At 42.0% G+C, this 11,529-nt stretch overlaps 3 protein-coding genes across 5 annotated transcripts in view; 1 reads left to right on the forward strand and 2 right to left on the reverse strand.

Annotated features, from left to right (window-relative positions):
• The first annotated feature begins 200 nt into the window (after nt 1-200).
• On the forward strand, nt 201-4,346 carry LOC134197836 (receptor-type tyrosine-protein phosphatase alpha-like). Its single transcript, XM_062667182.1, has 16 exons — nt 201-321; nt 385-475; nt 542-624; nt 682-718; nt 778-875; nt 1,050-1,169; nt 1,229-1,377; nt 1,653-1,794; nt 1,857-2,000; nt 2,062-2,164; nt 2,284-2,387; nt 2,518-2,652; nt 2,709-2,813; nt 2,863-3,014; nt 3,114-3,249; nt 3,985-4,346. Exons 1-16 carry the CDS (start codon nt 280-282, stop codon nt 4,057-4,059), a joined length of 1,716 nt encoding a protein of 571 aa, XP_062523166.1. The 5' UTR covers nt 201-279; the 3' UTR covers nt 4,060-4,346.
• An 845-nt stretch (nt 4,347-5,191) lies between these two features.
• Nucleotides 5,192-9,715, reverse strand: LOC134197838 (R3H domain-containing protein 4-like). 2 transcript variants are annotated; one of them, XM_062667185.1, is made up of 8 exons: nt 9,615-9,715; nt 9,369-9,550; nt 9,194-9,306; nt 6,105-6,216; nt 5,889-5,974; nt 5,744-5,829; nt 5,626-5,681; nt 5,192-5,473 (listed from the first exon to the last, which is right to left on the reverse strand). In XM_062667185.1, the coding sequence occupies exons 1-8, from the start codon at nt 9,674-9,676 to the stop codon at nt 5,376-5,378; spliced, it is 795 nt and encodes a 264-aa protein (XP_062523169.1). In that variant the 5' UTR covers nt 9,677-9,715; the 3' UTR covers nt 5,192-5,375. The 2 variants fall into 2 exon arrangements, with proteins under 2 accessions (XP_062523169.1, XP_062523170.1); XM_062667186.1 differs by having other exon boundaries at nt 5,192-5,681.
• Nucleotides 9,716-9,841: 126 nt separating this feature from the next.
• LOC134197837 (protein fem-1 homolog C-like) overlaps nt 9,842-11,529 on the reverse strand; it is a 6,532-nt gene continuing 4,844 nt past the window's right edge. For both annotated transcript variants that reach the window (XM_062667184.1, XM_062667183.1), the window contains one exon: nt 9,842-11,529. This exon is cut by the window's right edge and continues 436 nt beyond it. In XM_062667184.1, coding sequence (XP_062523168.1) covers nt 10,029-11,529 — 1,501 coding nt within the window. In that variant the 3' untranslated portion in view covers nt 9,842-10,028.

Here is an 11,529-nt window from a genome sequence, read left to right on the forward strand (position 1 = left end):
TTACTATTTTTATTTAAATTTTTTATTTATATTTATATTATTATTAATTTTTTTAATTTTTAATTTATATTATTATTATTTTTTATTTAAATTTTTATTTATATTTATATTATTATTTTTTATTTAAATTTTTATTTATGTTTATATTAGTATAATTTTTTATTTAAATTTTTTATTTATATTATTATTTGTATTTATATTTATATTTAAATTTTATATTTTTATTTTTTATATAAAAATCCAGGCGTAATCAAAGAGTTTGAGCAACATGTTAAAAACATGAAGGCAGCCAACAACGAGGGATTCATCAATGAATTTGATGTCAGTCTCACACGATATACATTTGTATGTAAGATAATAATATTATGGTGTTTGTGTTGTCAGGGTTTGTCGGATGTCGGTATTGATCAGAGCTCCTCGTTCGGGCGAAAGCGCGAGAACAAGAAGAAGAATCGATATCAGAACATTGTTCCATGTAAACAATATTAATTAATTAATGAATTATTGTGTTTTTGGTTTTGTAGTGAATGTTTGTGTGTAGATGATGGTAAGTGTGTGATGTTGGAGGAATTGGCAGGAATGAGCAAACTGGAGACAGAATATATAAACGCGACATGCATAGATGTGTGTATACCTCACATGCATTCTGATTGGTTGTATTGATGTGTGATTGGTTGTTAGGGGTTTGAGAGGCGTGATTCGTACATCGTAGCACAAGGTGAGTACGGTGGGAGTTATGGATGTAATCGATGGTAATTAATATTGAGGCGTTGGTAGGTCCGTTGCCGGCGACTTGCCATGACTTCTGGCGTATGGTGTGGTTGAAAGAGCCTTCAGCCATTGTGATGCTGACTCGAACAGTTGAGAATGGGAAGGTGTGTGTGTGTGTGTGTGTCTGTCTGTCTGTGCATGTTCACGTGCATGTGTGTGTGTGTGTGTGTGTGTGCATGTGTTCACGTGTGTGTTTGTGTGTGTGTGTGTGTGTGTGTGTGTGTGTGTGTGTGTGTGTGTGTGTGTGTGACATTGTAGTCACTGCTTGTTTGACTTAGAACAAATGCAAGCAATATTGGCTTGATAACGAACCTGTGCATTACGATGGTCTCACAATTGAAGTCGAATCCATTACAGACTTAGCCGACTATACAGTTAGACTGATAAAGATGACTTTGGTCAGTCACATGACGTATGAATACTTGTCACGTGACTCAATAAAATAAATGATTTGTAGTTGGACGAGAAGCGAAGCATAAAACATTATCACTTCAAGAGCTGGCCTGATCACGGTGTCCCCATGTATGCGACCGATTTGTTGGGACTTCTCTATCGAGTGCGACGAGACACAAGCGGGTCACCATCTCCTCTGCTTGTACACTGCAGGTTCACTAGATTTCTAATAAAACTAAGAGATTCGATGTGATTTCATTTACATTTACTATATATTTGGATTAAATTTTTTAAATTAAATAAATCAAAAATTGAGATTTTATTTTTAAATTTGAATTTTAAAAAACAAAATTAAAAAAATTAAAAGATCAAAATTTGAAGTTTAAAAAATTAAATTTTTTGTAAAATCAAAATTTTGATTAAACTTTAAATTTAAATTTTTAAACACAAAACTCAGTTTGTATTAATTTTGTTGTTTGATGTGTTAGTGCGGGTGTTGGTCGGTCGGGAACGTACGTGACGATTGATTTTATAGTTGATTGCTTGAACTTGAAGCCAACACAGAAGATCGACGTCTGCAGGGTTGTTACAGACTTGAGGATGAGCCGCAAGGAAATGGTGCAGAGTGTGGTGAGTTGGACAAACGAATTTCCAAACGTGAAACGATGTAAGCAGCCAACTGGATCTTGTAGTTGCAATATAGTCTTATCCACGAGGCCATCGTCGAAGCTTATTACACTCAGAAAAACAGTTTGTTGGCGTCTGAGTTCCGTAACGAGTTTTTGAGTATCGCATCCATGCAGGTGGGTGGTGGAAGGATTGGTGAGGAGCATAAGGTTGGTACAGAATGGTGGATATGGTTGGGGTCTTATCATGTGTTTGTATCTATGGCAACAGGCATTGCTACGACTGAGTTCGTGTCCTGATGAGTCGGATTATATGTCCGCACTGTTGCCGACGGTGTTGAGGAGGAAGAATCGAACGTCGCAGTTTCTTCCTCGTCAGTTGTGTGTGTGTGTGTGTGTGTGTGTGTGTGTGTGTGTGTGTGTGTGTGTGGTGTGTGATGATGATGATGATGTGTGTGGTGTGATGATGATGATGATGATGATGTGTGTGCAGCCGATTCGGTTCGTGTCATGTTGCATGTTGATGACGACTCACTGGATGCAGATTACGTGAACACAGAGGAAGGAGCGGACTACATCAATGCAAGTTACGTCAATGTATGTCAACATTGTGAGACATAATACACACACATACATGCACACGCACGCACACACACACACAAACACAATTAACATCCACTCGATCATAAAAATTCCAATATTATTATATTATGGTTGATCTGTTTAGAGTTATTCTGCTCGTAAAGCATTCATCGTCACTCAGGCTCCTCTTCCCTCAACAAAGATCGACATGTGGAAGATGGTCTACGAACAGAACGTGACCGCCATTGTCAATCTTGCACAACACGATGAACATGACATCGTATGACTCTCCATAACATACCCACACGTTCAAATAAATATAATACATTTTTATAGTATTGGCCCGAGTCGGGATCATGTACATACGGGCATTTGAAAGTCAAAACGACATCCGTAGAGTTGAAAAATGCATTTTTGGTGTACAGACTTCACTTGACGAAGGTAACGTGTTATGACTATTGGGGATTGTTTGTGATGTGTTTGTGTGTAGAATATGGACGAACGTGACATCACACTTTTTCACTATACAGCTTGGCCGGTAGATGGCACGCCGTCTAATGTCAGGGGACTCTTTAGAATGATGAGTGAGCTCGACCAGTGGCAGAAACGGCACAGTGGATGTCGCATTGTTGTCCACTGCTGGTGCGTACACACACACACACACACACACACACACACACACACACACACACACACACACACACACACACGACATATTGATTACCATTGTTGCCGTTTTAGCACCGGGATGGGACGTTCGGGTGTATTCTGTGCGACCTACAATGTGCTGGAGCAAGTGCAGAATGAGGGTGTAGTCAACATACTTCATGTTGCCAAATTCCTTTGCAACCAGCGGCCGGGGATAATCCAGACACTGGTAGGTCATTTATTTAGTATAAAATTTATTACTATTATTGGCAAGCTGTAGTGCATACTTGCCAAGTGTTGTGTGTGTGTGTGTGTGTGTGTGTGTGTGTGTGTGTGTGTGTGTGTGCATGCAGTCTGACATGCTGGCATGTTTACTTTGTAACAGAGGGAACAGCAGACACATACACACACACACACACACACACACACACACACACACACACACACACACACACACACACACACACACACACACACACACCAGTTCTAATGTTTTTCGAGACTAAGTCTTCGCGATGCTCCAAAAATATTTTGACTTTTTTTAATCATGATTTTTCGAGGTTTTGGCATATGATATTAGTCATTTTTGATTTAATTAATTATTTGTTAATTAATTACTCTCGATCTGATTCAATCCACTAAACATTACAACGTCACTCACCACAACACTACCGCAAAAGTTTTCTGTCAGTTGACTCTCTACATACACAGTATATCATACAGTAAGTGCTACTGGCATTTCGGTTTACAAGCGGAAGAGAAGAGAAGCCGCTCGCTTCATCGCTGAGTTGCCATGGCACCTTTTGAGACTCCCCAAAAATTTTATTCTACAATTTTTCAAGAGTACATTTTCAAGAATCACCATACTTGTAAAACATTGGAAGCGGGTAGGGTAAACATCACTACATAATGTCATGAGTGTGTGCATGCTGTTGTCTACTCACATTGTTTGCTTTCTGTGTAGGAGCACTATCACTCGATCTACAGCCTCGTTGATCACTACTTGCGGTCCGATACAATCTACTCTAATGTGAAGTGAGAAGATAGGAAAACAGTGATCAGTGATAGCAACAGCAACAGTCGCTATCATTTCGGTGGACATTTTGTACAGTTACGAATCGAGTTGTAAATGTCTTGTGTATTGATTGTTGGAGTGTGGGTTATGGGTTATGCTATGTAGACAAAGAAATAGTTTAGTGTTGCTTAGTTAATTAAGCATGCTTTGTAGTGCAATGTTTGTACTGTAAATAGCTGGATGTTGTACATTGCAAGAATTGTTGTGATTTTTGTAAAAATAGTCGCTGGATATGAACCCAGCAGAATCGATGTGTGTGAGAGCCAAACTGCAATGAATGTGTGTGTGTGTGTGTGTGTCACGCGAATTCTGGCTGCTAAGCAATTAGACGTCTGCTGCTCTGCTCTGTCTGCTTTGCCTCACTGCATTACTTCTCTGACCTCATGCTACCTCCTTTCAGTACTGCACCAAGTACAGCATACAAGTGCCTGTCTCTAGTGACCCCAGACAAGGATTGTAACACCTGCCTACAAGCACAATGTTGCGCGCGCGCACACACACACACACACACACACAATGGATCATTGATATGAACACCCCCAACAATATTTACACATCAGTAAACAAATGTGATACACAACGTATTGTGTTCATGCTTACATTCCCAAACAATACACCGTTATCCAGGACACTAAGCAGTTGTACAGAGTCGCCGAATTGTGCTGAGAGTAGACGACGAGAACGTTTCTTGGTGTGTGTGTGTGTGTGTGTGTGTGGTTACAGAATTACGAAGCAGACTACACTGGAACAGATCAACTAAACTATGAACTCTACATAAGACTAACTCAAACATAAACCGGATACATTGTAAATCACGTTTGTTTAGTGACATGTAAATAGATTGTTAAAATGCTTGTTATACCATAGGCCATTAGTAGTCCCAAGAAGGGTACACCCCTATTAGCAGGAGGAGTGAATATTGTATCATCAATCACGTCTGATCATTTTACTAGACAACTGAAAACTAAAGGTCACATTTTTGTATGGCATTGCCACAAAGGAGGCCTAAAAAATTATTGATATTAACCATTGAATAAAAGTATTAGATGTGGGGATAGCTTTAGCTCACATACAAACAAGCAGCAAGCCTCACCGATTCCAGACAATAAAACTTACATTGGGCATCCAATACTAAACGAGAAAAGCTAAAATAATAATAATGATAATAATAACTATCAGAATACTGAAATCCATTGTGCACAACCGTCTGTCAATAATTAATTAATTAATTAATTTACACTACCGATATACAATTTATTGCCCTAATCTTCGCCTCCAACTCACACTTGCAAGTACTGAGACAGAGTCAACGGCGGCGGCAGGAACTCTTGGTTCTTGCTTTCGACTTCGGTGTGACAATGACCACCAACGTGATACGCTGCAATGCACACACACACACACACACACACACACACACACACACACACACACACACACACACACACAAACACACACACACACACACACACACACACACACACACGTATAACACAGTCAGAATCAGATAGCCATACAAATTGATCAACTAACTGTTCGACTGCAGCTGGAAATAGTGACAAACGGCGTGCAGTAGCAGCCGATCGAAACTAAAAAAAAGACACGAAAAAATCGGTGAACAAAAGAAACAAAAATGGAAACCGTGTCTGACCTGTTGGGAATGAGCATGATTGTGACGCCATCTGGGCACGACTCAAAGCAATGTAGTAGCTCCTCTTCAATGTCTTTGAGGGTCGCCTGGAATGAATAAAGTGGCAGTAGCATGTTTGATGTGGAGTGTTGAATGAATGGCTCACGAGTGGTAGATGCCGATTGCGAAGTATTGATCGTATTTTTCTACTGATTCGCTGGTAGCACTTTTCAGGATCCGAATCGGGTTCGTCTGTAGAGAAGGTTACGGGTTGGTTAATTTGTTGTTATAGGCAAGGTAACACAGTGACACACACACACACACACACACACACACACACACACACACACACACACACACACAATAATTAACTGACTCATACCTGCTGTTATGTCGAAGTCACTGGACAGCTCGTTTGTTATGTGTTGGCTCCTCATGCCTGATAGAAAATCGGACTGTTCGTCTTCTGTCCTGTTGACAAATTTTGTCCACATCTACATAGGGATACGGCATGAATAATTAAAATTGTGACAGACACTACCACACTCCACACCCAGACAGACAAACAAACAGACAGACAGACAAACAGACAGAAAGACAAACAGACAGACAAACAAACAGACAGACAAACATACATACAGACAGACAAACAGCAGTGTTCGAAATTCCCACTCGCCTACTCGCCAATGGTGAGTCTAAATCAATGTTGGCGAGTAGAAGGTAGCTGTCCACTCGCCACAGATTAGCAGGGAAGCGGGCAGCCATGTTCAGAATTGTACTGTAGTCAGGAGGTGTTGAGTTTACATATCCTGTAGGGCTAATTGTTTACATAAGTATTGAAAAGCTGTCAGAATGGCAATCATATTTATCTAAATTGTCCATATATACTGTGTAAAGAATACTTACTTAAAACAGCTGCTGAAACCGCAATCTCATTTACACATTTCTTGTGTACACAAAGAATGTGACTGCAAACCTGCAAACCTTCTTGTGAAACCAGACATGCCTAGTGATGTTTTCTGAGTCATTGCAGTACCACACTTTTGTCATCTAGGCCTAAATGCTATTACGTATGTGTTAAATTCACCTGTAGGTTTCTTCCAATGCAATATCATAATCATGGTTAAAAGCCGCCTTTCAGAAACCATCTAGTCGCCTACAATATATGCAGTGAGTTGTAAGGGAGTATAGTTTCATAGCCAAATGTTAGTGGCAAATTCAATGTAGTCTGAATCTACTCCTAGGGTCAAGAGCACACCATGCAGGGCTTGCACACAGCTACATGTATATTGCAGTCCACATGCACAGATTTTAGAGTATGGCTCAAGAATCTAAGATGAGCATTTACATTGTAGGTGTACATGAATCTATATAAAAACAGTGGTGAAGAGCTTTTATGTATGGTTAGGTTAGGTCAGTCTAATAGATCATGATGGAAATGTGAATACCATGGTCAGTTCTAAATGTAGAGACCTTTGATCCTACATAGGCTATTAATTTCTATATTAATTTCTATATGAATTTCTATATTAATATCTATATTAATTTTTATATTAATTTTATTAATTTTTATTAATTTTTATATTAATTTTTATATTAATTTCTATATTAATTTCTATATCGTCAAAATTGGGAAAAGTTAAGAGGCGTCTATATATTGCACCTTATGGCAAGAAAAATCGTCTATAACAAAAGAATCAAGGATGATGATGAGCATGAGGATAAAATGTAATGCATTTGTTGTTTGTTGTAAAACAAAGTCAATCAGTAATACACATAAGTACAGTCTAGTAATTACTGCAAATTCTGTTATACAACCGTTACTAACTTTTAGACATAGCTACAGTAGCTTGTTAAATAGTAAATAATTACTTAAAAGGGGAAGTGTGTAGCTATCACAGGTTTGATGATATTTATTTCATATCATATAACTACTCAAAACAAACAATATAATTTTACAAGTTTCAACACCAATTTACTTATTTTTATTGTAATTGTACCAGTTACTAAAATATACTAGTAATTGAAGCTGTGTTTACACCGTCGCTTCTACAGCTACAAGCCTTCAAAGTGCTGAACACCGGGCCACGTACGGTAGGAGGAGTATTTGTCGCAAAGAATTACGAATATACACGCTATTTTCTTTCTAGACGTGCTACTTGTAACATGTATTTAAAATCCTACATAGCGACTGTCGTTTCGCGTGACCGGAAAGTCTGTAGTAGCCGCAAGTAGAGTTATCGTATACGGGACATAAAATCTCTAGTGGTTATGTAATGTTAGATTCCCGTATAAATATCATAAAACCAAGAAAGCGATCAATTTTGGGTCAGCAGTTGCAGACAGGTGAGTTCTGTCGTTTATGTCCGACAGTCCCTAGCAATCGCAAACATGAATTACACTGTTCTGGTGAGAAAACTCTCTCAAGGAAGTTTCGCGCGTACGATTGGCTGTTTGTCCATTGTATCTGGTTGCCACGTACAACATACAGGAATTAATGCTTCGTGATTGGGCCACACTAAGAAGGCATGGCACATTCCTGTAGCGAGACAGACATAGCCAGCCAGCCAGCCAGCCAGCCAGCCAGCCAGACACATAGTCCCCAGACCGGAAGTCGGTTTAGCCCTATACGTTTAGAGTACGCTACTCGCCAAGTCTCGTAACTTTACAAAGTCCCTTTTCTTTTAGGCTCATAGCTGAATTAATATAATTAATTTATGCACGCATTGGGACTCCAAGGCTTTTACTTTGGTGAGTAGAAAATTTTGCGACTTTCAAAACACTGAACAGACAAACAGACAGACACACACAAATAGACAGACAGACAGACACATCCACACAGACAGCCAACAAACAGACAGACACAGACAGACAAACAAACAAACAGACATACACCTAGACAGACAGACGGACACACACACAGCCACCCAGACAAACAAACAAACAGACAGATACAGACAAACAAACAGACAGACACAGACAGACAAACAAACAAACAAACAGACAAACACCCAGACAGACAGACAGACACACACACACACAGCCACCCAGACAAACAAACAAACAAATAGACACACCCACACAGACAGACAAACACAAACAGACAGACAAACATGTAGACAAACAAACAACCACACACAGACAAACAAACAAACATACAGACAGACACACCCACCCAACCATCCAGACAGACACACCCACACAGTCACCCAGACAGACAAACAAACAAACAAACAAACAGACACACCCACACAACCACCCAGACAGACAGTCACACACACACACACACAGCCACCCAGACAGACAAACAAACAAACAAACAAACACTGACAGACAAACAGACAGACACACCCAGACAAACAGACAGACACACCCAGACAAACAGACAGACACACCCACACAACCACCCAGACAGACACACCCACCCAGGCACTCAGACAGACAAACAAACAAACAAACAGGCACACACACCTCCATATTCCTCGGTTCAGTAAACAAAGACGTCAAAGCGGAGCAGTGCTCAGGCACAATATCCTCGACAAGCAACTCATCTTCCTCATCCACATACCTCATCATGAACTGAGCTACACATACGGGAACTCCATCGCCACACACACAAACACCGACACTCACACATCTCCCATACAGTTCTCCCACCGCCGCGAATGCTTCCCGCCCTTGGATTTCCGACCCGACGTGCGGTAGAGATGCGAGTGCGGGCGCGCCATCCTCGATTTCGGGATGCGACCTCTAGGCCTTGCAGTCGACCGAGCGGCCGTAATGTTGCCATGCGATGTCGCATCGTCCTGTGGCTCTGTGCGTATCATTCTGCACGAAATGAGAGAAATGGCGATCGAGAGTCAACGCTGGCGCGAAAACGTCGCATGATTACCTGATTGTTTCTGCCATGGCGTTCTCTATCGTTCCCGGTGGGTCCGGTGGATAGAAATCCATGGAGAGTGGAAGTTGCCCGCCTGATGTGTAATTGTGTATCCGGGCTTTTGTGCTGACGGTGCATGTGATGAGATCGTGCCGATCACGTTTTCCTATTCACGTGCACAATCAATGCATCGCAATTTCATATGATACGCTTACATAGTAAGAGCAACGGCGGTAAAGAACTACAGTGCAAACCCTTTGCATTAGCTAGAGTCATGTCCACCATACTAAACATACGGGACAACTATTTGATCACGTGTCAACGTTATATCCACTAACTTCCATTATTTGTATACAGAATAGATGCGTATAGCACTAAATTTATATCAATATCAATATACGACTATCTGACAGTCAGCAGTAAGTCTCAATGCATTCCCACGTATTGAACAAGTTTCTGTGGTAGCACATCTTTATACCGCACATTGTGATCCACGATCGCGTACGAGGCCAACATCTGCAAGCTAATCGACTCCGCCTGTTGCAGAACCTCCAACACTTCCGGCCGATTATTGCAATAGAAACTCGGCCGCGCTCGGCTCTCGTTTCTCGCATACGGATAAGCTCCAGCCTTCAACAGAAGTCTGACAATCTTTGGATCAACGCTTGCAGAACAAGACGCCAGTAATACGTGCAGCGGCATGTTTCTGTCAACATCGACCGCGTTGACACAAGCACCGGCGGCTAACAGACAGCTGATCGTGTCGATACAAGGAAACGTGCAAAGATCAAGACCAAGGCAGCTGTCCGTGTGTAACGTCGTCGTCTGGGAGTTCACCGCACAGTGAAGTAGCGTCTGTCCACGAGGACCAGTCGGTGCGATCTCCAGGAAGTGATACGTCAGCTGTACAACATCGTGGTGGTTGATGCTGCCCGGGAACTTGTTCGCGTGCATCAAGACGAGACTGAGAAAGTGCAGTCCAAGTTCGCACATGACCCACGTACGTTCATGAGATTTCCCAATGTTTTTTAGTATGAGAAGCAGCCGTTCGAACGCTGGGAGTGGATTGACGACCTCCAGTTCGGTGAGACGGAGACTCTGTGCGAGCGTGAAGAGCGTCGCATATGCCAACGTCGGATGTCTGTCTCTCAGAAAGCGATCGATTTGCCGATCGAGAACATACAGCCACATCGGCAGCACCTGCTTTTCGTATCCGCTCCGGGCTAAGTAGTAGCCGTACGTGATACAGGGACGAGCGATTGTCACATGACACGATCCCAGAATACGTTCGCGTACCATGAAGCAGTGCTGCTGCAGTCGTAGGATGTCATTTGATTCCTGCAGCATCTGCAACTCGGACAGAGTCGTCACTTCCGTGCCGTTCAGATAATCGCTCACTGGAGGCAATGGAGCAAACTCGTCTTCAGGGAGATTCTGCTCTATACGAAGCTTCAATGAGCGATAGAAATACATGAATGCCTTTGCTTTGTTTCGACGCCAGAAATTGGTGCCAGCCAGAGATAAAGCGTTACACGCGAGGACGGCATTCTTGGAAAGAGACGGTTCATAGTACTTCATCCAGAAGGTCAACATCTCGTCGTTTCCCATAGCGGCCGCATCAAGAATCGGAAGAATCCCGAATCGGTTCGGCTGCGGCGTCAACCCGAGATCCAACAACAGCCGAGCAGCGGGAACCGAGCCCGACACGAACGAGCAGGCATGCAGACACGAACCACCCGACTCCACAGTCCTCGTATTGAGATCCGCACCAGCTTTCACAAGTTCCCGGATAACTTCCACGTGACCTTCAGCCGCAGCCGTCAACAGGGGGGTCCTCCCGAGGGAGCTATACTCCTCAAGACTCGCCCCGACGCCGGAGAGAAACTTGACGATATCAACATGCCCACACTTGCACGCAATATGCAAG

The sequence above is a fragment of the Corticium candelabrum genome (assembly GCF_963422355.1).
Source record: "Corticium candelabrum chromosome 12 unlocalized genomic scaffold, ooCorCand1.1 SUPER_12_unloc_1, whole genome shotgun sequence".
NCBI classification, from domain to species: Eukaryota; Metazoa; Porifera; class Homoscleromorpha; order Homosclerophorida; family Plakinidae; genus Corticium; species Corticium candelabrum.

Bases quoted from the DNA above. Each gene is read 5' to 3' on its own strand.
- LOC134197836 (XM_062667182.1), top strand. From the start codon at position 280: ATGAAGGCAGCCAACAACGAGGGATTCATCAATGAATTTGAT. The intron at 1,795-1,856 runs GTGAGTTGGACA...TGGATCTTGTAG, and splicing joins AGGAAATGGTGCAGAGTGTG to TTGCAATATAGTCTTATCCA. The intron at 2,653-2,708 runs GTATGACTCTCC...ACATTTTTATAG, and splicing joins AACACGATGAACATGACATC to TATTGGCCCGAGTCGGGATC.
- LOC134197838 (XM_062667185.1), bottom strand. From the start codon at position 9,676: ATGGATTTCTATCCACCGGACCCACCGGGAACGATAGAGAACGCCATG. The intron at 9,307-9,368 runs GTATGGGAGATG...CCGTATGTGTAG, and splicing joins TTCGCGGCGGTGGGAGAACT to CTCAGTTCATGATGAGGTAT. The intron at 5,975-6,104 runs GTATGAGTCAGT...CCTTCTCTACAG, and splicing joins TGACTTCGACATAACAGCAG to ACGAACCCGATTCGGATCCT.